The sequence below is a fragment of the Erythrolamprus reginae genome, chromosome 2 (genome assembly GCF_031021105.1).
Source record: "Erythrolamprus reginae isolate rEryReg1 chromosome 2, rEryReg1.hap1, whole genome shotgun sequence".
Taxonomy (NCBI): Eukaryota; Metazoa; Chordata; class Lepidosauria; order Squamata; family Dipsadidae; genus Erythrolamprus; species Erythrolamprus reginae.
Genome location: NC_091951.1, coordinates 37,025,999 through 37,053,320, shown reverse-complemented (window position 1 = coordinate 37,053,320; position 27,322 = coordinate 37,025,999). Strand labels below are relative to the sequence as shown.

Here is a 27,322-nt window from a genome sequence, read left to right as displayed (position 1 = left end):
TTGTTCTGTCAGGAAATATTTCCTTGGTTCTAAGTTGCTTCTCTCCTTCTTTAGTTTCCACCCATTGCTTCTTGTCCTACCCTCAGGTGCAGTGAAGAATATTTTGACTTCCTTTTGTTTGTGGCAACCTCTGAGATATTGGAACACTGCTAACATGTCTCCCCAGTCCTTCTTTTCATTAAACTGGACATATCCAGTTTCTCTATAACTGTCTGGTTTGGTTCTGCAACCCGACAAGACCAACACAGACTTCAGAGGAAAAAACAATTGCTGCCAACCTGCCTTCCATCGTAGACCTGTAAACTGCACGAGTCAAAAAGAGGGCGGTGAAAATATTTACTGACCCCTCGCATCCTAGACACCAACTGTTTCAACTCCTACCCTCAAAACTTTGCTACAGAGCACTGCATACCAAGACAACTAGACACAAGAACAGTTTTTCCCTGAATGCCATCACTCTGCTAAACAAATAATTCCCTCAACACTGTCAAACTGTTTACCAAGTCTGCACTACTATTACTACTAATTTTTTTCTCATCATTCCTATCACCCATTTCTTCCCACTTATAACTGAATGATTGAAACTTGTTGCTTGTATCCTTAAGATTTTTTATTAATATTGATTGTTTCTTCATTGCTTATTTGATCCTTATGACAATCATTAAGTGTTGTACCTCATGATTCTGGACAAATGTATATTTTCTTTTATGTACACTGAGAGCATATGCACCAAGACAAATTCCTTGTGTGTCCAATCACACTTGGCCAATAAAGAATATTCTATTCTATTCTGTTCTATATTCTACTCTATTCTATTCTATATTCTATTCTACTCTACTCTATTCTATTCTATATTCTATTCTACTCTACTCTATTCTATATTCTATTCTACTCTACGCTACTCTATTCTATATTCTATTCTACTCTATTCTATTCTATATTCTACTCTACTCTACTCTATTCTATATTCTACTCTATTCTATTCTATTCAATATTTTGTATTTTGTATTTGTATGTCGATTTGTTTTAAATTTCCAAAAGAGAATCTCCACAGAATTTCTCTGGTTTAGTTTTGCTTCTCATCCGAAAAAAACGAAGCCCACCACCCACTCACCCCCATTCTCACCCCTATTATTCCAACCCTCCCTGGCCTTTCCCTTCCTCCTCCCTCCTCCACTTACGTGTCCGACTCGCCTTCTTCTTCACCTGGGCCGCTCCGCGTCCCCGCTCCTCCTCCGCCTCCTCCGCAGCTCCTTCGCCTTCGCTCTGGAGGAGAGCGATCTTCAACCCGGCCACCAGGCGGGGGAAACTTAAAAAGCCCCCGCACGGCTCGGCCACGCGCCGAAGGGCTTGCAGGACCCCGGCGGGGATCGCTTGGTCCTTGGGAGCGGGGCCCGCCGCCACACCGGAGCCGCCCCGACCCCAGCGGCTCTCGATCTCCGAGATGTGGACGGTCCCTTGGCGCTGATCGTCCAAAATCTCGAAGAGGATCCGGAGGCTCTGGAGGAAGGGGCGAGGCAGGCGGGGGCCAACGGGAGGAGGGTCCTCCGCGATGGGAGGGAGAGAAGGGGTCGCCGCCCCCCCAGGATTCATGGGAAGGGCCGGGGGGTCCCCGAAAGGCGAGGGCGGGAAGCTTAGACTGAGGGGCGAAGGGGATGAGCAGAAAGAAAGTTTTTTGGAATGAGGTGGGAAAGCTCTTTTTGGGGTGCGGGGGGGGACGTGGGGAAGAATGCAATAATTCTGAGTCCGGCCGGAGAGTTTAAACGGTGGCTCCCCTTGAGGGAAGGACCGTCGGCGAGCGGGTTGGTGGTCAGGGCAGAAGAACCGGGCGGCCAAAAGCTTCCCCGCTTCTCCCTCCCTCCCTCTTTTTTTGCCCAGTCAGACGTTGGGAAAGATCCTCCGGTTTGACCCAGTCGGAAAGATCCGATGGGGGATTGGGGTCACGTGACCCTCTCCCTGGATAATCGCCCTGGTTTGCCAGAGACGATTAAGCGGCTCTGCTAATGAGGTGGATTCCTCTCCCTCGGGAGTGACAGGGGAGGGATGGGGGAGAGTTTTCGCCTTCTGGGGGTTGGAAGGGGTTAAGCCGAAGGTGTATAACGCTGGAAGTTTGGAAGAAGATGTTGGATAACAGTCTGTCTGAAGTGGTAGTGTAGTGTTTCCCTGCCTAAGCAGGGGGTTGGACTAGAAGACCTCCGAGATTCCTTCCAACTCGTTGTTGTTATTATTTTATTCACAAAAAACAGTAATAGAGATTTATATGCTGGATTTCGTATCATAATATCACAAGTCGATTACTATTATTATTATTAATATTGATATTAATAATATTAATAATATTGATATTAATATTGATATTAATATTATTAATATTAATATTATTATTTCACAAAACAGTAATAACAGCAATTTATTGCTGTTATTTATTTATTGGATTTGTATGCCGCCCCTCTCCGAGGATTCGGGGCAGCTCACAACATATCAAAGAAAACATAACAATACAGTACATCTGGATCCAATTAATGTAATTAAAAACCTAAAAGTTCTAATATAATTTAAACTGGATTTCGTATCACAATATCACAAGTCGAACATAATAATAATATTCACAAAACAGTAATAACAGCAAACAACATTTATATGCTGGATTTCGTATCACAGTAACACAAGTCGAACTTTATTTTTATTATAATAGTTATTTTTATATTATTATTATTATTATTATTATTATTATTATTATTATTATTATTATTATTATTATTATTATTCACAAAGAAGAGTAATACACAGCAAACAAGATTGATATGATGGATTATGTATCACCATATCACCAGTCGAACATATCATCATCATCATCGTTATTATTATTATTATTTTTACAAAACAGTAATAACAGCAAATTAGATTTTTATGCTGGATTTGGTACCATAATATCACAAGTTGAATATCATTATCATCATCATCATTATTATTATTATTTTCACAAAACAGTAATAACAGCAAAAGAGATTTATATGCTGAATTTGGTACCATAATATCACAAGTTGAACATCATTATCATCATCATCATCATTATTATTATTTTCACAAAACAGTAATAACAGCAAAAGAGATTTATATGCTGAATTTGGTACCATAATAACACAAGTTGAACATTATTATTTTTATTATTAGTTATTTTTATATCGCTATTGTTATTGTTCACAAAGAACAGTAATACACTGCAAACAAGATTGATACGCTGGATTTGGTATCACAATATCAAAAGTCAAACATCTTCCAAGCGTCTGTGATATATTTACGTATGATGCGTGCAGATCCTAGTACAGTGGCCTTTTGCAACTGACAGATCGTGATTTTGTCGATTTTTATTGTTTTCAAATGCTAAGATCTTTTGGCACAGCACTCAGTGTGCCAATTACCACTGTGGCCAACTGTACTGGCTTATGCCTGAGTCGTTGTAGTTCAATTTTAAGATCCTGATATCAGCTAATTTTTTCTTGTTGATTTTCAGCAATTCGGCTGTCATCTGGTATGGCAACATCAATGATCTACACTTTTTTCCTTTCCACAATTGTGAGATGATGATGATGATGATGATGATGATGATAATTAGATCAGGAGTCTCTTCTCTTCCTCTTCTTCTTCCCTTCCCTAAAACACATGAAGAACGGTTGCAAGAAGTGGGCATGGCTAGTCTACTGAAGCAAACGGTCGGGGGAGACATGATAGCCGTCTTCTAATATTTGAGGGGCTATCACAAAGAGGAGGGGATCGGGCTATTTTCCAAATCACCTGAAGGCCAGACAAGGAATAATGGACAGAAATTGATCAAACAGATATTCAACCTGGAAATGAGACATTTATGACAGCGCTCAACCAGTGGAACAGCTTTGCCTTTGGAAGTTGTGGGAACATCATTGCTGGAAGCTTTCAAGAAGAGATTGCACTACCATTTTTTGGAAATGGTGAAGGGCAGTGATGGAGAACCTATGGCATGGGTGCCACAGGTGGCGCGCAGAGCCATATCTGCCAGCACACGAACCGTTGCCCTAGCTCAGCTCCAGCACGCATGTGCGCACCAGACAGCTGATTTTCAGCTCCCATGGAGGCTCTGGGAGGACATTTTCAGCTTCCGGAGGGCCTCCACAGGGATGAGGGAGAGCATTTTTGCCCTCCCAAAGCTCCAGTAAAGCCTCTGGAGCCTGGGGAGGGTGAAAAAGGGACCTACCGGGCACAGCAGAAGTTGGGAAATGGGCTGATTTTGGCCTCCAGAGACCTTCCGGCACTCACGCAGGTGCAATAGTGTGTGCGCATGGATTTTTAGCACCCAAGGGAAAAAAGCTTCACCATCACTGGTGTAAGGTCTCCTGCTTGGGCAGAGTGGGTGGGCTGTTGGACTAGATAATAATAATGATGATGATAATAATAATAATAATAATAATAATAATAATAATTTATTAGATTTGTATACTGCCCCTCTCCGAGGACTCGGAGCAGCTCACAACAGTAATACAATATACAAACCCAATGTTAAAAGCAAAAACAGTTTTAAAACCCTGAATTAAAAACAATCATATAACCCAAACAAACCATACATAAAATGGAGCAGCCGAGGGGAATCAATTTCCCTATGCCTGGCGACAAAGGTAGGCTTTCAGGAGTTTGCGAAAGGCAAGGAGGGTGGGAGCAGTCCTAATCTCCAGGGGGAGTTGATTCCAGAGGGTCGGGGCTGCCACAGAGAAGGCTCTTCCCCTGGGTCCTGCCAAACAGCATTGTTTTGTTGATGGGACCCTGAGAAGGCTAACTCTGTGCAACCTAATTGGTTGCTGGGATTTGTGCGGCAGGAGGCGGTCCTGCATGTATTCTGGTCCGATGCCATGAAGGACTTTATAAGTCATAACCAACACTTTGAATTGTGACCGGAAACTGATCGGCAGCCAATGCAGACTGCAGAGTGTTGATGTGACATGGGCATATCTGGGAAAGCCCGTGATTGCTCTCGCAGCTGCATTCTGCATGATCTGAAGTTTCCGAACACTTTTCAAAGGTAGCCCCATGTAGAGAGACTACAAGGTCCCGTCCAACTCTGTTATTCTGTAATCTCTGATTTACAGACTACAGAATAATAGAGGTGGGAAGGGACATTGGAAGGGGTCTTCTAATCCAACCCCCTGCTCAAATGGGAAACCCTACACCTGTGATGGTGAATCTATGGCACGCATGCCACTAGGTGGCACTTGGAGTCATACCTGAGGCTTTGCCCTATGTCAGCTACAACATGCATATGTGTGCTAGGCAGCTGATTTTCAGCCTTCTGGAGGCCAGGTGAGGCCGTTTCCACCCTCCCCAGGTTTCAAGAAAGCCACCAGTGCCTGTGGTTGGCAAAAAACAGCCCAACAGGACAGCCAGAAATCCAGGGGGCAGTGCGTGGGGGGTTGTGCACACATGCATGGGGGGAGGGCATTGCATTTTGGGTGTGGGCATCCTTTGCCATCCCTGACTTATACCATTTCAGGCAAACGACTGCCCTGTCTCTTTTTAAAAAGCTCCAGAGATGAAGCACCCACAACTTTTGAAGGCAAAGCTGGTTGATTGTCCTCACTGTTAGGAAGTTTCTCCTTAATTCCAAGTTGGTTGTTTCCGTGGTTAGTTTCCATCCATTAATTCTTGTCTTCTGGTGCTTTGGAAGATAAGCTTTGTGACAGGCCCTTAGATATTAGAACACCGCTATCATGTCACCTGCTTCTAGGGGTAGGGAAGGTTGGCTCTTCTATGACATGTGGACTTCAACTCCCAGAATTCCTGAGCTAGCATGATTGCCTCAGGAATTCTGGGAGTTGAAGTCCACAAGTCATAGAAGAGCCAACGTTCCCTAACCAATTTCTTCCTTTTCATTAGTCTCATCTCATCCAATCAGAATAGAGCTGGGATGACCTAGAAGGCCTTCTGCTCAAGTAGGAAACCCCATACCAGGGGTATCAAACTCACAGGCTGCAGGTCATATGCGTCATATGCTCTTGCGTCCAACTCAGTCCTGTCGACAAAACAATGCAGGTTGGCGGGACCACAGGGAAGGGCCTTCTCTGTGGCCGCCCCAGCTCTATGGAACCAACTACCCCCTAATGTCCATACTGCTCCCATCCTACTGGCCTTCCATAAAGCCACGAAGACCTGGCTTTGCCGGCAGGTCTGGTGGGCCATGAACTAAGACCACACTGTATGAATGGTATGTATGTATGGGATTATGACTGCTTTATAATTAATGGGTTTCTTTTTAATACAGGGTTTTATAGTTATAGATTATATTTGACTTTTTTTTCTGTATCTATTTGTATTTCTATTTATATTATTATTATAAGCTGCCCTGAGTCCTTCGGGATTGGGTGGCATAGAAGTCAAACAAATAAATAAATAAACAAATAAACAACTAACTAACTAACTAACTAACTAACTAACTAACTAACTAACTAACTAACTAACTAACTCTTCGGAGGCGGAAAGTGCATGCAGAAAGAAAGCAAATAGTTTTATACTGCATTAATACAAGAAAAGTAAGTTTTCAAGGTATGTAGGTTAAAAAGAATCAAGTCCCATTTTTTACTATCTTTGCAAGTAAATAAAATTAGCTACGTTGTCTCAGAAGGTGGCAGTGTCTAGCCAGATTTGATGGGTTTCTTCAGCACTTTTCAGCAAAGTTCAACTCGGAGAAGCAATTTGATCTAATTGTTAAAAATACCAGTCTAGAATCCAGGAAGAGGTGATGAGTTTTAGACCCACCTTAGGAATGCGAGCCAGCCAGTCATTCTCTCTAAGCCCAACCCACATCGCAGGATTGTAGTGGTGGGGTAAATAGGAGGCGGAAGGAATATTAGATATGCTCACTGTCATGAATAACAAGTAATAAAAGTGGGATAAAAAACCATCTTTTTAAAAAAAAACAGACTTGCTTCATTCTTGGATAAAGAGACCCACCAAGAACTTGTACATAAGATGGAAATGGCAAATCTAAACTATGCCTTTTGTCTAACTATATTTATTATAATTATAATAACAATAATAATAATAATAATAATAATAATAATAATAATAATAATTATTATTATTATTATTATTATATACTTTTTTAAATATTAGATTTGTAATGAACACAATCTGTATAGTCTGGAGCAGTGTTTCCCAACCTTTTTTGAGCCGCGGCACATTATTCACATTTTCAAAATCCTGGGGAACATTGAGGGGGGGGGGGGCGCAAAAAAGTTTGGACAAAAAAAAATCTCTCTTTCTCCCTTTCACTCTATTTCTCTCTCCCTCCCTCTTTCTCTCCCTCCCTCTTTCTCTCTCTCTCCATCCCTTTCTTTCTCCCTTCCTTCCTCTCTCTTTTGCTCTTTCTCTCTCCCTCCTTCCCCCCTCTTGCTGTCTTTCTTTCTTTCTTTCCTTTCTTTCTCTCTCTCATTCTGTCTCCCTTGCTATCTTTTTCTTTCTCTCTTCCTTCCTCTCTCTTTTGCTCTTTCTCTCTCCCTCCTTCCCCCCTCTTGCTCTCTCTTTCTTTCTTTCTCTCTCTTTCTTTCTCTCTCTCTCTCATTCTGTCTCTCTTGCTATCTCTTTCTTTCTTTCTCCCTTCCTTCCTCTCTCTTTGGCTCTCTTTCTCTCTCCCTCCTTCCCCCCTCTTGCTGTCTCTTTCTTTCTTTCTCTTTCTCTCTCTCTCTCATTCTGTCTCTCTTGCTATCTCTTCCTTTCTTTCTCTCTCTTGTTCTCTCTCTTCCTTCTCTGCAGAGGCCGGCAAAGCTTTTCCGGGTAGGCTGGCTGGGGGATAGGGCGCGCGCACGCACGCACCCCCGACGTTCCAAAGAACCTTCTCCGACCTCCGCTGTGAGAAGGTTTTCTCCGAGCGCTCGCCGGAGGAGCTGGAGAAAGGGGCAGATCGAGCGGGCGGGCGGGCGTCAGCGGCGAGAAGCCAGGGGCGCGAGGGGAGCAGAGGCACTGGGGGGTGGGGGCAGCCGCGGCGCCGGCCTCCGCACTTTCATCGCTCCCCACCCCAAACTCCAACACCCAGTTCCTTGCGCGGCACTGGAAAAGGGTGCTGCATTGCCGGCTTCTACCTGGTGCTGCCAGGGAATCTCCAGCTGGGCAGGGCTCTCCTTAAGCTCTCCTTTTTCCCTAGGAGCTTGGCGGCACACCTGGCTGTGTCTCGCGGCACACTAGTGTGCCGCGGCACACCGGTTGGGAAACGCTGGTCTGGAGGACAGAAGGAAAAGGGGGGACATGATCGAAACATTTAAATATGTTAAAGGGTTAAATAAGGTTCAGGAGGGAAGTGTTTTTAATAGGAAAGTGAACACAAGAACAAGGAGACACAATCTGAAGTTAGTTGGGGGAAAGATCAAAAGCAACATGAGAAAATATTATTTTACTGAAAGAGTAGTAGATCCTTGGAACAAACTTCCAGCATACGTGGTTGGTAAATCCACAGTAACTGAATTTAAACATGCCTGGGATAAACATACATCCATTGTAAGATAAAATACAGGAAATTGTATAAGGGCAGACTAGATGGACCATGAGGTCTTTTTCTGCCGTCAGTCTTCTATGTTTCTATTACTATTGTATTGTTTTTGTTATTGTTGTGAGTCGCCCCGAATCTTCGGAGAGGGGCGGCATACAAATCTAATAAATTATTATTATTATTATTATTATTATTATTATTATTATTATTATTGAGATTTGTATGCCATTTATCCATTTTGTATGGCTGCATTAATTTCATCCTTCTCATCTGTTCCACTTAACCTCCTCTATTGGTGTCATTATTACATTTATTATCCTTTGTTATTGTTATAATTATTATTACTTTGTTGTTTTGCATGCATACTGAGAGTTTGTGCATCGGAGACAAATTCATTGCATGTCTAATCCAGTGGTGAAATCTACTTATCCAGCTGCTGTGGTCTAGAGGTGGAGCTCTTGCCTCACAATCAGGAGGTTGTGAGTTTGATCCTAGATAGAGGCAGATATAGGGTTTCTTGCATGGGCAGGGAATTGGATTAGGAGACCTGCAAGGTCCCTTCCGGTTCCAACTCTGTTAAACTGTAATTTGTAAATCTGTAAATTTACCTTCCCTACCGGTTTGGTTGCGCACAATGTACAGAAGGACTTGCACATGCGCGGAGGGTTAAAAAAAAAGAGAGAAAATGGCGATGTCCAGGCAGGTGTGTGAAGCCTTGTGCTGCCGCCGCTCCCAGTACAAAATCCAGCATATAAATGTTGTTTGCTGTGATAACAACAACAACAACAACAACCGAGTTGGAAGGGACCTTGGAGGTCTTCTAGTCCAACCCCCTGCTCTACATTACTACTGTTGTGGTTAGCTCTGGCCCAGCTCCTGCCCCAAGGAATGTGCAGGTGGATGTGGGGGAGACATCCACATGCCACAAGCCTGTTTTGCTCCCAGTAGAATCTGCCGATGAAGTCTCCTCTGACCAAGGAAGCATGAGTGACAGTGAAGAGGGGAGTTTGGCAGACAGCCCAGGGGGAGATCAGTCATCTGTATCATCCCTGGATTCTGAAGAAGAATTAATGACACATCCACGCATGCGTAGAGTGATGCATAGGAGACAACAACTGAAGGATTATTACAAGAGAAAATGAGGCCACCTGTGGTTGGGTGGGGCTGCTGTAATTAGTGCTACAGATAAAAGTGCAGCCTGGTGTTTTAGCCTCATGGCAGTTTATCGGATTCATTGTTTTGTCAAGATCATGATTTTTGTGCTGTTCAAGATTGTGTGTGGACACTCTGGACTTTAGGATTGGACTCAATTTCCCTGTTGTTGGGTGAGCAATTAGATTGCATTTAACCTGTGCCTTGTGTGTACCAGAAAATCCCTTTGACATTTAAAAAGGGAGCTGTTTCTGGTTTTCTGTTTATAAAAACTTTGGGGTTTTCCTTTTATCATGTGGTGTGTGTCTTCCTGGACTAATTACCCTGTAATTACGGGCGGTTGAAACACGCTGGCAGAACAACTACCCTATTAAACCCTACACTACTTCAGACAGATGGTTATCCAACGTCTTCTTCCAAACTTCCAGTGTTGGAGCATTCACAACTTCTGGAGGCAAGCTATTCCACTGATTAATTGTTCTAAGTGTCATGAAATTTCTCCTTAGTTCTAGATTGCTTCTTTCCTTGATTAGTTTCCCCCCATTGCTTCTTCTACCCTCAGGTGCTTTGGATAATAGTTTGACTCCTTCTTCTTTGTGGCAACCCTTGAGATATTGAAACATTGCTATCATGTCCTTCTTTTCATTAAACTAGACATACCTAGTTCTAGCAACCGTTCTTCATATGTTTTAGCCTCCAGTCCTCTAATCCTCTTTGTTGCTCTTCTCGGCACTCTTTCTTACATTTATATAACTCTGTATCTGATCATTCTTGATCAGGATAACAAGCTAGACAAAAAAGAGGAAACAGAAGCTGTTGCAACGCTGTTTATGAGCCCTTGTTCCAAGGGCTCATAAACACCCAAACCGGGGCGAACCAGTTGCATTCCCCCCCTTGATCTAATCACACTTGACCAATAAAGTATTCTATTTGTATCCCTGCAGAGAAGTCTAAAGGGGCATCTCCAAGGATTCCTTTACTTATTTAAGTTGCAATTTAGCAGGATGTCGAAAGCCAGTGTAGAAAGTTGGTACCCACCCCTCTCTTAGAAGAATGAAATATTTTGAGAAATATGAAGGCAGGGTAAAATATTTTCTCTAAAAGAGAAATAAAAATCTTAAGGGAGACAGAAATTCAGAGCCAGCTTTTAGAGGTCAAAGGTCAGCTTTTAGAAATGCAGATTTGGAAATCCATTACTCCCTACAGCATAGGTTTGAACAAAAAGATAGGATTATCCCTCAGCCACAATAGGAATTGCCCATAAAGCCCCTTCATTGCATCAGCCAAACTTCAACCAAGCTTAGCTCAGACAACCTATAGAGCCAGCTATGACCTGCAACAGCCAATAGGATACAGGTTTTTGCACAGGAACAGGAAGTTGACTTTCAGTGCCCAAGAGAAGGTATAACACCCCCTGACTCTCAACTCCAGGGGGTCAGTTGTCCAGAATCACATGTGCTTGGCGGTTCTGCTTCACCATTAATCCCTTTTTTCCAATCAGCCTTCATGTTTCCAGCATCTTTCTCCTTGGTTTGGAACGGAACCAGATGGATATTTCTCCCAACACCAGCTAGCACAGTGGTTCTCAACCTGGGGGTCAGGATCCCTTGGGGGTCGACCGATCCTTTCACAGGGGTCGCCTAAGGCCATGGGATGCCCCATGGTGTTAGGAACTAAAGCTTCTATTCTGGCACCTTGGAACATATTTTTTACAATCTGACCAATCAGGTTTATACAGTGGGAGTGTCCCTCTGACCTTCCTGCCAATCAACTTAAAGCTTTGTTGGGATAATTATGGTTGGGGGTCACCACAACACGAGGAACTGTATTAAGGGATCGTGGCATTAGAAAGGTTGAGAACCAGTGAGCTAGCGTCTTTATCTAACTTGAGCTGGGGAGCTGACTGTTCCTGTTTACTTCTGAATTTATTGACTTATCAAATTTATATAGCCATCCATCTCACATGATTTTGGGTGAGGAGCAACAAAACCAACACTTAGAACAAGTCTCGAATAACCAGTTGAATGAAAGAAAGAAAGAAAATATATATGATAAGTGAGAGAAAGGAAAGACAATTGGACAGGGGATGAAAGGCACACCAGTGCACTTATGTACGCCCCTTACTGGCCTCTTAGGAACCTGGAGAGGTCAATTGTGGAAAGTCTAAGGGAGAAATGTTGGGGATTAGGGGTTGACACAATTGAGTCCGGTAATGAGATCCACGCTTCGATAACTCAATTGTTGAAATCATATTTTTTACAGTCAAGTTTGGTGCGGTTAATATTAAGTTTGAATCAGTTGCGTGCTCGTGTTGTTGCGGTTGAAGCTGAAGTAGTCATTGACCGGTAGGACGTTGCAGCATATGATCTTGTGGGCAATACTCAAATTGTAGTTCTAGGCTTTCTAGGCCCAGGATTGTTAGTCTATTTTCGTAGGGTATTCTGTTTTGAGTGGAGGAGTAAAGGGCTCTTCTGGTGAAATATCTTTGGACATTTTCAAGGGTGTTGATGTCTGAGATGTGGTATGGGTTCCAGACAGATGAGCAGTAGTCTAGGATGCGTCTGGCAAAAGTTTTGTAGGCTCTTGTGAGTAGTGTGAGATTGCCTGAACAGAAGCTGTGTAGGATCAGGTTAACAACTCTAGAATCTCCCAGGTATAGGTAATCCTCAGGCTATTTGACTCAAGGAAACTCACATAGGATTCTAAATTTCTATAATGCAACCAGGGGCGAAATGCTCTCAGTTCACACATGCCTGTGAGTCATTGGAGACCCAATCACGAAGGGAGCACAAGGTTCTGCCCATCTGCCTGGACCCTGCCATTTGGGTTCTTTTACCCTCTGCGCATGCACAGAATACTTTCCACATGTGCAGAGGGTAAAAGAACACAAATGGCGGTGTCTGGTTGGGTGGGCGGAGCCTCACACTCCCTTCACGATCGGCTCTCTGATGACTGACAGACCAGAGAAAACCAGGAGCATTTCATTCCTGTATATAATCAACCCACAGGCTCTGCTCCTAGGGGCTTGGCCTCCACGCTAGAGGATTGCTCCCCGAGAACAACCATGATCTGCATTTTCAAAGCGACATCTGGTCTGAGGCGTGCCATAGCTGTGAAAAGGAGTCAGTCAGAGGAAGCACATGACTTCCTTCTTGAAAGAGCTATGGAGTGCGTGGTTAGAACTAAGGAAATAAAACTAGAGTGTATTAATAACTAATTATAGAAGTAGTGATATTGACTTTGTCTAATAAGTAATTTCTTTAAAGCAGTATTTAATAGAAAGCATGATGTGTATTAACTGAATAATTGCAAAAATGATTACAATAAGGTGAAAAAACAAACAAGAATATATATAAGGTAAATAGCCATAGTAATTAGCATGTTGATAGAAAGAACCGTAAGAAAACCCGACAGGGTAAAGTATAAAATATTAACATATTAAGTAAGGATGTAATGCAAATTTGTAATATGGGTGAGCAGTGTGGTCGGGCAGTAGGAAAAGCCAGTAGGATGCTTGGCTGCATAGCTAGAGGTATAACAAGCAGGAAGAGGGAGATTGTGATCCTCTTATATAGAGCGCTGGTGAGACCACATTTGGAATACTGTGTTCAGTTCTGGAGACCTCACCTACAAAAAGATATTGACAAAATTGAACGGGTCCAAAGACGGGCTACAAGAATGATGGAAGGTCTTAAGCATAAAACGTATCAGGAAAGACTTAATGAACTCAATCTGTATAATCTGGAGGACAGAAGGAAAAGGGGGGACATGATCGAAACATTTAAATATGTTAAAGGGTTAAATAAGGTTCAGGAGGGAAGTGTTTTTAATAGGAAAGTGAACACAAGAACAAGGGGACACAATCTGAAGTTAGTTGGGGGAAAGATCAAAAACAATGTGAGAAAATATTACCCGTATATACTCGATTATAAGTCGCTCCGATTATAAGTCGAGGCCCCTACTTTTGCCACAAAAAACTGGGAAAATTTATTGACTCCCGTATAAGTCGAGGGTAGAAATTGCAGTGGCTACTAGTAACTTATAAAAATGGAAAACAATAAAATTACATCAATTGAGGCATCAGTAGATTAAATGTTTTAGAATATTTATTTCAAAGAAAACCAGTAAACTAGCTCTGTAAGTTTAAAAGAGGGTAAACAGGTATATGTCCCCCCCAAGGCAGGTATAGGCAAAAAAAAAAGCAAGTACTTACCAATGTTCCCTGATTTTTTTCCGGTGTGGGCAGAAAAGTATAGTGTGTGAGCGGCATTCCCTTTGGGACTGGGCGGCATAGATAGATAGATTGGATGGATGGATGGATGGATAGATAGATGGGTAGATGGATAGACAGACAGACAGACAGACAGACAGACAGACAGACAGACAGACAGACAGATAGATCCCTTGAACCATTTCCAAAAACAGGTGAGGACTGGGGGGGGTTTCCTCTGTTATTGTTTGGGTGCTTTTTACCATATATTTCTCTCTCTCTTTTGTTTCTCTCTCTTTCCTCTAATTCTCTGCCTCAATCATTTTCTCATTTCTCTTCCCCCCCCTTTTTGCTCTCATTTCTCTCTCTCTTCTCTCTCTCTCTTGCTTTCTCTCTCTTTCTCCCCCTCTTTCTCTCCTCTCTTGCCCCCTCTTTCTCCCCCTCTTTCTTCCCTCTCTTGCCCCCTCTTTCTCTCTCCCCACTCTTGCCTCCTTTCTCTCTCCCCCTCTTGCCCCCTCTTTCTCTCTGCCCCCTCTTTCTCCCCACTCTTGCCCCCTTTCTCTCTCTCCCCCCTTTCTCTCTCCACCTTCTTCCTACCTGTGTAACGGTGGCCGGCTCAATCTTGATGCGGGCTGCCGCCGTCTTGTACTGGGATTGGGTGGCAGAGAGGACCTGGCGGCGGCGGGAGACAAAGTGAAGCTTGTGCTTCGGGCACACTGGGGCAGAGTGGGCCGAGGCCGGGTCTGTCGCCCCCCTGGCTGCAGGGGGCAGCTCCAGCGTGGCAGCGGGGGAGGAGGAGGTGAAGCCTGTTGCCCGGGTAAGTGACGCATTTTAAAAGTGCGCCCAGGGAAGTGGGTGCACTTCCCTGGGCGCAAACAGGAAAAAAGCCGTTTGGCTAGGGGGTGGATTCTTGCTTTTAACCGGGCAGTTGCCGCTTCTTTCAAGCCGAAAGACGGCTGTCTTTCCCTAAGCCGCTTCCTGGAGACCGCTAAGCATATCGCTCTGGGAGAGGGGGCAACTGCCCGGTTAAAAGCAAGAATCCACCCCCTAGCTAAATGGCTTTTTTGCTGTTTAGCGCGGCGTTCGAGCGATCCCAGAGCGATATGCTTAGCGGTCTCCAGGAAGCGGCTTAGGGAAAGACAGCCGTCTTTTGGCTTGAAAGAAGCGGCAACTGCCCGGTTAAGAAGCAAGAATCCACCCCCTAGCCAAACGGCTTTTTTGCTCTTTAGTGCGGCGTTCGAGCGCTAAACAGGAAAAAAGCCGTTTGGCTAGGGGGTGGATTCTTGCTTTTAACCGGGCAGTTGCCGCTTCTTTCAAGCTGAAAGACGGCTGTCTTTCCCTAAGCCGATTCCTGGAGACCGCTAAGCATATCGCTCTGGGATCGCTCGAACGCCGCGCTAAACAGAAAAAAAGCCGTTTGGCTAGGGGGTGGATTCTTGCTTCTTAACCGGGCAGTTGCCGCTTCTTTCAAGCTGAAAGATGGCTGTCTTTCCCTAAGCCGCTTGCGCCCTCTTGTGGTGACTTGTCAGTCACCCGAGTATAAGTCGAGGTCGGGTTTTTCAGCCCATTTTTTGGGCTAAAAAACTCGACTTATACTCGAGTATATACGGTATTTCACTGAAAGAGTGGTAGATCCTTGGAACAAACTTCCAGCAGACGTGGTTGGTAAATCCACAGTAACTGAATTTAAACATGCCTGGGATAAATATATATCCATTGTAAGATGAAATACAGGAAATAGCATAAGGGCAGGCTAGATGGACCATGAGGTCTTTTTCTGCCGTCAGTCTTCTATGTTTCTAATATAAATGTAATGTAAATATAAATTTAAAAATTTATGTGTTTTTGCTGTTTTGTTTGTGTTGTTATTGTTTTGGTTTTTTCTTTCTTTTGTATTATTTTTAATGTATATAAATTAATAAAAATTATATATACAGTATATATATATATTAAAAAAGAAAGAGCTATGATGTGTGTTTTGTATTAAAACGGCTCCTGATAACTGTTACGGCCTATATTTATGGTTTGGAACCAGAAGGGCCGCTTGTGTGTGTTTGTGTGTGTGGCATATTTCTACGCCGCCCTATTCCAACAGTATTCTGGGCGGCTAACAATAAATAAAAACAAATAAAAATGTGACAATGGTAAAAACGAATAGTAATATAAAATACATAAAAATAGCTAAAAACCATGCAACACTCACACCTAATCCCAGGCCTGCCAGAAAAAATCAGGTCTTAATGGCTTTCCGAAAGACCAATAGGGTGGGGATAGTACAGATCTCTAGAGGCAGTTGATTCCAAAGGGTTGGAGCCGCCACAGAGAAGGCCCCACCAGCCAACATTGTTTGGCGGACAGGACACGAAGAAGGCCGACTCTGTGGGCCCTTGTTGGTCACTGCAAGGTATGAGGCGGTTCCATAAATAGTCTGGCCCTGAGCCATTTAAAGGTGATAACCAACCAACACCTTGAATTGACCTCCCTTGTAGCTCTATTCTGATGATGATGAAAGAAAAGAGGATGAAGGTTTTGCATGTGACAGGAGTCTGCACAGCACCGTGTTAAACAAAGCAACCCACACAGGTTTTAAAGAAGGAGAAGAGGAGGAGGGACAAAACAGGACTCCCCAAATTGATACTTTAGTGTCACTCTTTAATCCCCTCTCTCAGTCTTCCCCTCTCTCAAGTTTCTCTTAGTGAAACCTTCAGAATTGTAAAGGGATGAACATGGGTGGAAACCTCTCAGCTCATCAGAAAACCTGGCTTGGATTCTCTTGCTTTCTGTGTGCTGGTGCCTCCTAGTCTGATACTGGTGTACATATTTCTTTATTTAGCTTGTCAAATATGTACGAGATAGCAGGTATAAGTATAAACTTATATCTTCCTGTCAACGGCTACTTCAGCTTCAACCACAACAACACACGAGCACACAACAGTTACAAACTTAAAGTAAACCACTCTAAACCGACTGCAGGAAATACGACTTTAATAACCGAGTAGTTGATGCACTACCTGACTCTGTAGTATCATCACCTAACCCCCCAAACTTTACCCTTAGACCAGTGTTTCCCAACCTTGGGCACTTGAAGATATCTGGACTTCAACTCCCAGAATTCCCCAGCCAAATGGGCAAACCGGAAGTTCAGAAAAACGGACTTCTGGTTTGTGCGTTGTGCTGTTTTTACATTCCAGACCTTCAGGAAGCTTCCCTGAACCCTCCGGAGTGCAAAAATCAGCACAACGGCAAACAGGAAATGCATTTTCTGAACTTCTGGTTTGTCCATTCAGTGGGGGTTTTGTACTTTGAGGTTTCAGGGAAGCTTCCTTGAAGCATCCGGATGGCAAAACGGCCTTGGGAAGGACCGAAAATCAGCTGGACAGGACACACATGCGTGCTGGAGCTGACATATGGCATCGTCTCTCGTACTGTCCGATATGGCTCCGTGTGCCACCTGTGGCACGTGTGTCTTAGATTCGTCATCATGGTCTTAGGTCCTTGGCAGAGTGAGGGTCATCTATGAGGTCATATCTGCCCAGCTTGTATTTGGTGTTCTGATTTTTGTGGACAATGTGTAGGACAGAGCATTTGGAGTTGCCAATTGTTCGCCCATTCTGGCATATAGTAGCAATATAGGCGGTCCTTGACTTACGATAAAGATTGAACCCAATGTTTCTGTTGTTAAAAGAGTTTGGCTCCATTGTACGACTTTGCTTGCCATCTGTCAGGCATCTTGCCGTCCGTTGCCGTTGTTAAGTGAATCACTGCAGTTGATAAAGTTAGTAACCTGGTTGTTAGATGAACCTGGCTTCCCCATTGGGTTTGCTTGTAAGAAGGTCGCAAAAGGGGATCACATGACCTTGAGCCACAAGAACCATCATAAATATGAACCAGTTGCCAATACTGTTTTTAATATTGGATTTGTACTGTGTATGTTGTCTGTTGTGAGCCGTTCCGAGTCTTCGGAGAGGGGCGGCATACAAATCTAATAAATAATAATAATGTATATGAACTTTGATCATAGGGATGCTGCAAAAGTTCTATGTAAAAAATGGTCAAACATCACATTTTTCAGTGCCGTGGTAACTTTTAAACAGTCACTAAATGAACTGTTGTAAATCAAGGACTACTTGTAGTACGGTATGATGTTTTAAGAGAGCTGCACTATGTTCAATACCTCTGGTCAGAATTACTTGGCTTTTGTTGTTGATGCTGTTGTTCTTCCGCTCCACGTTTTTCTTTTCTCCCGCAAAAGCCTAGAAATGAATGATGGGTTGTGGCTGCTGGCCATGAGTCTTCCATTCATCGGAGGGTACAGAGGGGTTTTTGTGTGCTCAATCCAGGCATGGCTCTTTCTGAGAGTTTCTGACTTTGATCAGAGCATCAAGAAGATCATTTAAACAGAGAACAGAACTTGCTGGAGTTTAGACCTTTTTTCTATTTGACTTTATATAATGCATGTAGTATTATATTATTATATTAGATTATTATATTTATTATAGAAATATATATTAAATATATTATATTAATTATATTAATTATATTAATTATATTAAATTAAATTATATTATATTATATTACATTATTATATTATATTATTATATTATTATATTATATTTACTGCTCAAAAAAGTAAAGGGAATACTGAAAGAACACATCCTAGATCTGAATGAATGAAATATTCTGTTTGTTCTGTACAAAGTTGAATGTGCACAACAGCATGTGAAATTGATGGTCAATCAGTGTTGCTTCCTAAGTGGACAGTTTAATTTCACAGAAGTTTGATTTACTTGGAGTTATATTATATTGTTTAAGTGTTCCCTTTATTTTTTTAAGCAGTGTATATATAATATAATATATATAATATATATATAATATATAATAAAATATATATTACAGTGTTCCCTCGATTTTTGCGGGTTCGAACTTTGCGAAAAGTCTATACTGTACCACGGTTTTTCAAATATATTAATTAAAAAATACTTTGCGGTTTTTTCCCCTATACCACGGTTTTTCCTGCCCGATGACATCATATGTTATCACCAAACTTTTGTCCACCTTTAATAAATATATTTTTTAATAAACTTTAATAAAGAAACATGGTGAGTAATAATCTAAATGGTTGCTAAGGGAATGGGAAATTGCAATTTAGGGGTTTAAAGTGTTAAGGGATGGCTTGTGATACTGTTCATAGCCAAAAATAATGTATTTACTTCCGCATCTCTACTTCGCGGAAATTCAACTTTCGTGGGCGGTCTCGGAACGCATCCCCCGCAAAAATCGAGGGAACACTCTATATTTACTATATATTATAATTTATGTAAGTATATAGAAATATATGCTATTATATGTATTAGATATGATGCAGGGGTGAGTTCTCACTTACCCCACTGCTGGTATTCTTCCTCCCGTGCCCGATGGTCGCCACACCAGCATACATGCGCAGTGCCGAAAGCCCAGCTTCTGTTCATGCTCAGAAGCAAAAAAACATCTACGCATGCCCAGAAGCAAAAAAACAAGATGGTGGCGCCTATGGTGCCACCGAGAGAGCTGGTTCATGGTCATGGCCAGCCAGCCAATGCTGCTAGTTTGGCAAGTGGAGGAAAATTCCCACTACTGGTTCTATAGAACCGATCCAAACCAACAGGAACCCACCTCTGATATGACCATAATTAACTGACCCTACGAATAGCAATTGCATTTAGACTTACATACCACTTACATACCACATACCATAGTCTTTTTACTGGCCTCTCTACGCGGTTTATAGATCCAGCCTATTGCCTCCAACAATCTGGGTTTTCATTTTACCCATCTAGGAAGGATGGAAAGCTGAGTTAATCTTGAGCCGGTGCTGAGATTTGAACTGATGAACTAAAGCTAGTGGTTAGCTGAAGTAGCCTGCAGTGCTGTACTCTAACCACTGCGCCATCCCAGCTCTAACGCCCCCCTGTGCTTCCTGCTCCCCTTCCACTCAGTTTTTAATTTTACATTTTTATTGCTGTATTCCTTTACTATTTTACATTTTTATCCTAATTCATTTATTCGTTCATTATTATTTTACTTTTTTATTTTATTTTATTTTTATTATTTTACTTTTTTTTTTTTTTGGTTAAGCACCCAGAGTAATCTCATGGCAAGACGGGGGAATAATAGGATATTTGCAAATAAATTTAACAAACAAATAAAAAAGAAATATATTTTAGTACCCTAATGAATCTTGCTTGGTAACTTTTAAAACATAGTTCATATCTGTCTCCACTTTAGAATGTGGAGGAAGGCTAAATTGAATTAAATAAATAATTAAATGAACACTTCAAGGAGGAAAATACACTCGGTACATGTTCATTGACACTCTCAGCTGTCATTGTAGATTCTCTCTCTCTCTCTCTGTGTTTGTCTGTTTACTGACTCCCTACAATTGCCTGGATTAGTCGTTATACTGTATTTTTCGGAGTATAAGACGCACCTTTTTCCTCCCTAAAAGAGGCTGATAATTTGGGTGCATCTTGTACTCTGAATGTATTTTTTCCCCCAAGTCCTAACTAGAATAAAATAGAATAGAATTTTATTGGCCAAGTGTGATTGGACACACAAGGAATTTGTCGGTGCATATGCTCTCAGCTAGCTGCTAACAATCTTCCCAGCTCTTACCTTGAACGCTCTTTCATTATTACTTTCTGCGAAGAATGTTTTCCAAGCCCTAAATTTTCCAGGGCTTTTTTCATTGTTCAAACTTGCTCCGAATAAATTTCTTTACAACCCTAACCATGTACTAACAATGCTCTTAACTCGCTTGCAAGCTCTTTCATTGTTGTTCTCTGCGAAGAATGTTTTCCAATCCCCAAGTCTTTGGAGGCTCTTTTCCATTGCTGTATTTGCTCTGAATATTTCTTTCCAGGTGCTAATAATGTTCCTAGCTCTTACGGCTTGCAAGCTCTTTCATTGTTACTCTCTGCAAATAATGTTTTCCAAGACCCAAGTCTTTGGAAGGTCTTTTCTATTGCTCTACTTGTTCTGAACATTTCTTTCCAGGTGCTAACGATGTTCCCAGCACTTACTGGCTTGCAATCAATGTTACTCTCTCTGAACAAAGTTTTTTTTAAGCCCTAAGCAGGGGATTAAATAATGTGCTGGCTAAGGATGCCAGCCAGATGAATACCTGGTAAGCAGATTCTTTTCCCCATTTTCCATCCCAAAAACTAAGGTGCTTCTTATACTCCGGTGCGTCTGTGAAAAATATTTTCCAAGCCCTAAGACTTTCCAGGATTTTTTAAATTGTTCTAACTTGCTTCGAATAAATTTCTTTCCAGCCCTAACCAGGTGCTAACAATGTACCCAGCTCTTACCCGCTTACAATGTTCCCTCCTTTCTCCTCCTCTTCTTATTCAAGCCTCTTATACTCCGAAAAATACAGCACTTTTCTTGACAACTATTATAAAGTGCTCTGCCCTTGCCCTTCTTCTGGAGCGGAAAGAATGGGACGGGCCCAAAGTCACCCAGCTGCTTTTATGCCTAAAGTAAGACTAGAACTCACAAGTCACCCACAAGTTTCTAGCTTTGGTGTCTCAGCCATAACCCCAAGTGTCTCCTAGAAGCTGCAGGAGTGCCATTTCAGGAATGATAAATATATTAGTTAGAACCTCTTTGGTACAGTGGTTTAAATGCATCAGTTTTTTTTTTAATCGAAAGATGTGAATTCTGATCCTGCCTTAAGCACAAAGCTAGCTGGGTGACTTTGGACCCATCACTCCTTCTCAGCTCTAGCAAATCACTTCTGAAAAATGTTGCCAAAACAACTGCATGGAGTTACAGTCAGCAGGAATCAACATGGTAAAGACGGAGGCTGGGCTAATTAACTTCCAATTAAAACTCTAATTCTCTCAGACAACATGTGGATCCCTGAGTAAGACAGATGTCTCTATCAGGAGCGAGCACAAAGAGCTCATTCTCTCGCACAGGCTGGTCCGAGTCAAATCTCTTATGTTTCGTGTAGGAAAAGCATTAAAAGTGTATTTATATAAAAGATTTATGGAGTACTGTAGGGGTGGGTTGCAGAGGCCAATGTTCCTCCAGACACGTCCCTCGGTCTACCCAGACTGGATGACCAATGTGAGTTTTAAAACTTTTACTTTTAATAAAATATGTTTAGGAAGCATAGTATTGGCAGCTTAATTTCAAATATTGCCTCTGGGCTCCATAAAGTAGCATTCTGGATGGCTTAAGTTAGCTTTCTGACAAATGGCCATTCTAAACAATAATATCTCCCATGGCAGCTTTTCGGTCTGAAGCTGGCAGGCTGTTCCAATTCTTGGTGGGCCCCTTGCCTGAAAACTGACCTCTTCCTGTCCTAACACACTCGGCTAATTCAGTAGCAAGAATAACACATTTTTCCCCCTCGAGAAAGCTGAGCTTTTGGCAGTAAAACAGCGCGGAATCTTGTCTCTTAAAACCTATAAGCTTTTGTTAAACCTCAGTCCGTTTTTATCAACTGCATTGAATGTAGCCTTCTGAGGGGCACCTGAGATGGATTTTGAGATTTGTGAACTGACACAAGTTATTTTGTATTTTAATTTGACTTATTATCTCACTCTTTTTAAAATAAGGTTCAGGTTCGTTACAGATTGGAATGGAGGAAAACTTTTATCTCATGGTTGTATTAGGATCACAGGTGATAATTCACTTACTTTCCCTACTGGCTTGCAAATGTGAGTGTGCGCATGAGCGCAAGCCCTATGCTTGTATGAGCTCCTTTTCATACGTGCTCGTGAGATTTTGGCTGTTTCCGCCTATCTTTTTATTTATTTATTTATTTATTAAAAAATAATCTTTATTAAATTTCTACGTATAAAAACAGTCAAAACAAACAAAACAGACAAAGGGAAAAAAGAAAGAAACGAGGAAAAATTAAGACAGACAAATCAGCTTACAGCATATAAAACGTTCAGTTTCAATAGTAAAGACATAATTTGTCAACCATATTGTTGACTATCACTATCGAGCGACCTGATGTTAGGTATTTATGTCTAGCATGTGGAATTGTGTGTTTGTTTTCTTTAGTTCTGTATACTATATTTGTATTCATTTTGGGTATTTGTGAGGAAGGTACGAGTTCGTTTTTAAGGGTTTTATGTTCCATCGATTTATGGTGCAGTATTTCTATACTTTCATTATGTTTGGGTAAGAAAGGAAGTGTCTGGTTTTACTTTTCCATTAGGTTTTTGATGTATTTTTTCTGCTGGAGCCATTTGTACCTTCTCACGCACTCCGCATGAGATTTGGCTTCTGTGCATGTACAGCAAGCCAAATCTCGTGAGATTTCGGCTATTTCCACCTATATATTTGCTTCTGCACATGCGCAGAAGCAAAAAACAGCGAAAATAGCCCAAATCTCCCAAGCACGAGTGAGATTTGGGCTATTTTCGCCGGTATTTTTGATTCCGCGTATGCGCAGTAGCAAAAAAATGGTGAATTTCAGCCTGGGAATTTGTCCGTCATGCCATTCCCAGAACAAAATCTATTGACATGCCAGTCCTGGGCCATTTTCCTGGTCGGACGGAATACCCGCATGTGGAGGGGGAGGAGCCCATGACTGGGCATAGTGCGGGATAGGTGAGCCTACCTCCTACAGGTCACTACTACTTGCCTTTCGTAAACTCCTTAAAACCCACCTCTGCCATCAGGCATGGGGGAATTGAGACATCTCCCCCGGGCCTATACAATTTATGCATGGTTATGTTTGTGTGTATGTTTTTGCTTTTTAATAAGGGGTTTTTTAGTGACTTTTAAATTATTAGATTTGTTGTATATTGTTTTATTGTTGTGAGCCGCCCCGAGTCTACGGAGAGGGGCGGCATACAAATTTAATAAACAAACAAACAAACAAACCAAACAAAAACCTTTGAATGCCACAGAGGTGTATGGTTAGGATTGATTAGATAGCATTTTAACATTCCTAAACTGAAAAGATAATTTAAAGAAGGATTTGTTTTATTTATTTATTAATAAATAAAGCCACCTTATAGCTTAAGCCAGGGGTATATCCAACCTTGGCAACTTTAAGACTTGTGTGGACTTCAGCTCTGAAGTTAAAGATCCATAAGTCTTAAAATCGCCAAGGTTGGACAGTTTTGGTTTAAACTTTCTGGGATTGAAATGAAGTCTATGTAATCCTTAGGGCAGCGGTTCTCAACCTGTGGGTTGCAACCCTTTTGGGGGGTTGAAAGACACTTTCACTGGGGTTGCTTAAGACCATTGGAAAAAAATATTTCTGATGATCTTAGGAACCGAGATACTGATCCCCTATCCATCTCCAGACAGATCCACCCACATGCAAACAGACGACTGCAAAAATAAAAAATCTGTACCATGGGAACTTCTGAGCATGCACAGAAGCTGAATTTCTAGCACTCTGAATGTATCACCATCTTGTTTTTGGCTCCTTTTTTTTTGCATTTTTTAAAACATTTACACTGCACATGTGTGAGTGCACAAAGCACACACTTGCCCCATGAGGCACAGCCACGCAGCACAGGAGAAAGCAAACCGGCAGTGAGGTAAGTTAGAACCCATCCCTGAGTTTCCTAATAATTTTACTACTTTATGTTTGGGGGTCACCACAACATGAGGCACTGTATTAAAGGAATACAGTTAGGAAGGTTGGGAACCTCCTCCACTCGAAATAGAATACCCTATGAGACTAGACTTTCAATCCTGGGCCTAGAAAGTTTAGAACTAAGACGCCTTAAACAAGATCTAAGTATTGCCCACAAGATCATATGTTGCAACGTCCTGCCTGTCGGCGACTACTTCAGCTTCAACCACAACAACACAAGAGCACACAACAGATTTAAACTTAATATTAACCGCTCCAAACTTGACTGTAAAAAATATGACTTCAGTAACCAAGTTGTTGAAGCGTGGAACTCATTACCGGACTCCATAGTGTCATCCCCAAACCCCCAACACTTTACCCTTAGATTATTTACGGTTGACCTATCCAGATTCCTAAGAGGTCAGTAAGGGGCGAGTACAAGTGCACTAGAGTGCCTTCTATCCCCTGTCCTATTGCTCTCCTATACCTTTCCTCTATTCCTATATCTCTTCTTCTATTCTTTCATTGATATATTCTATTCCTATATCTTCTTTTCTATTATTTCTTAGATATATTTTACTATGAGTATCTCCTCTATAACCTTCATCATGTATTTTACTATGTGTATATTGATATATACCCACTAAAACCCTCATTGTGTATTGGACAAAACAAACAAACAAACAAACAAATAAACAAACAAATAAATAAATAAATAATAAACAAACCACTGCCTTAGGGTGATACAAGGCTGGTGATGCGTATGTGTGTTTGCTGAAACTGATTAACATAGTTGTCATTCCGGAAATAAACGGAAGTTTGCTTACTTTTCCTTACATTGTTTGTTCAGTGTTTCTGTATCTTGATAAAGGTCTTATCTCGGATTATTTTCCTGGGAATTGTCCTACGAGAATGCCCAGCAAGCCTGATAAGAACTTACATTCCAAAGTTCTCCCAGGCAGAGGTGAAGACAATTAGACTAGTTTGCTGACACAGCAATGATAGCCTAAGACACCCAACGTGGTTGGCTGTTTTTAAAGAAACAGTAGAGCTCGTCACAACTTCTAAAACAGATTTTGGCTGGGATGAAACAGACGTCATCCAAACCCACGTTGGCCTGTATCGGCTGCAAAGGGTAAGTTGTATGACTGTTAAAATAAAAGCTGTAAAAGCTTTGTAGGCTGTAAAAGCTGACTTGGAATTATTTATAAAATAGAATATGGCTGGAAGGGACATTGGAGGTCTTCTAGTCTATCCCACTACTCAATCAGGAGAACCTATACTATCTCAGGCAAGTAGACAAGTAGTCTCTTCTTAAAAACATCCAGTGATGGCATTCCCCATGATTTCTGAAGGTAAAGCTGTTCTACTAATTAATTATAATTATAACAGTGTAACAGACTGGAAGGGAGTCTGGAGGTCTTCCCACAAGGTGTATTGTGGTGTATACCACAACTTCTTAAGGGAAGCTGTTCTACCAATTAATTGTTCAAAAGACCAAAGAATTGTTTCTGCCACCTCTGCTGGGCACTCACAGCAAATGGTGTGGAAAGAGGCTTTAGGGTGATGTTCAAAGCTTTCGCCCAGCTGCAGAGGATGTTTTAAGTACCAGTACAATTGTTAAAAAGCCAACTATGAACTCATAGACACCGACCTCTGAACTCTTGCCTGGCAAATTCTATTATTTGGATGTAACACTGCTGACGACCTCTATAACATCTTCTTGCTTGAAGTCAAAAGAACTATCAGACTACACATACCATAATAGCCACTATAACCAAGAAAAACAAACTACCCTGAAGTTAGCTATGTAGCTAACTTCAAAAACCACTATAAAAATATATGCCACCAAATAAAGATTGAATGCTCCAACTATCACAGCAAACAAGAGGAAAACCTGAGCAGAAAATCCAACTGCACCTTCTTCTACAACTTTGTAAATAACAAACTCAAGGACCAGAGATCCCTCCCACCATTAAAAGGACCCAACAACAAAGGATGCTACGATGGAACAGTCAAAGCAAACCTCTTCAACATATTCCTTAGCTCAGTCTTTGTAAACAGTAATGTCTCATGCCTAAAATTCCTTAAACATATCATAAATACAATGATTTAACACAAATTGACTTCACTGAAGACAACATTGAAAAAATTCAAATCCTGTATATATGTCAAGACTCATTTCCTTTGAACTCAAGTCTTCTACTTCCTTCCGTTTGTACTTCCTCATTCTGCTGAAAGCAGCTGCATGTTTACGTTTTCTCCATTCTTGTCCTGCAGACAGACTGAAGTCATCATAACTTTGACAATGAAGATGCAATGAAATTAGAATAATAGAAGACATCCCCTCCCCCAAAGATGAGTGGGAGAAAAGGAAAATTGGAATAAGAGTCCAATAGAAAAGCTGGCTAGACACCACAGAAAATTCTTAAATAAATAGGCTTATTGATTGATTGATTGATTGATTGATTGATTTGATTTGTATGCCGCCCCTCACCGTGGATGTTGGGGCTGCTCACAACAAACATAGAATACATAATAAAACAATTTGATCCAATTAATAACAGTTAAAAGACTTAAAAACATCCTAAAAACTTAAAAACATTCAATTATCATCCACTCAATCAATCGATCATTCTAAACACATTCATTGGTCGGGGGTGGGAGGGGGGGTGGGGGGGCGGGGGGCGGGAGATCTAATGGCCCCAGGCCTGGTGGCAAAGATGAGTTTTCAAACTTTTTCACAAAGCAAGGAGGGTGGGGGCAGTGCAAATCTCTGGGGGGAGCTGGTTCCAGAGCCCCCCCCCCCACAGAGAAGGCTCTTCCCCTAAGCCCTGCCACCCAACATTGTCTGGTTGACAGG

At 41.8% G+C, this 27,322-nt stretch overlaps 2 protein-coding genes across 4 annotated transcripts in view; both read right to left on the bottom strand.

Annotated features, from left to right (window-relative positions):
• The window catches only part of SAPCD1 (suppressor APC domain containing 1), a 32,190-nt gene extending 30,597 nt beyond the window's left edge, over positions 1-1,593 (bottom strand). Inside the window, exon 1 of the mRNA XM_070737820.1 lies at positions 1,182-1,593. Coding sequence (XP_070593921.1) covers positions 1,182-1,593 — 412 coding nt within the window. The remainder of the gene's footprint in view (positions 1-1,181) is intronic.
• Positions 1-27,322, bottom strand: part of LOC139160193 (TNF receptor-associated factor 1-like) — a 635,213-nt gene that overhangs the window by 373,152 nt on the left and 234,739 nt on the right. The gene's annotated exons all lie outside the window — the stretch shown is intronic.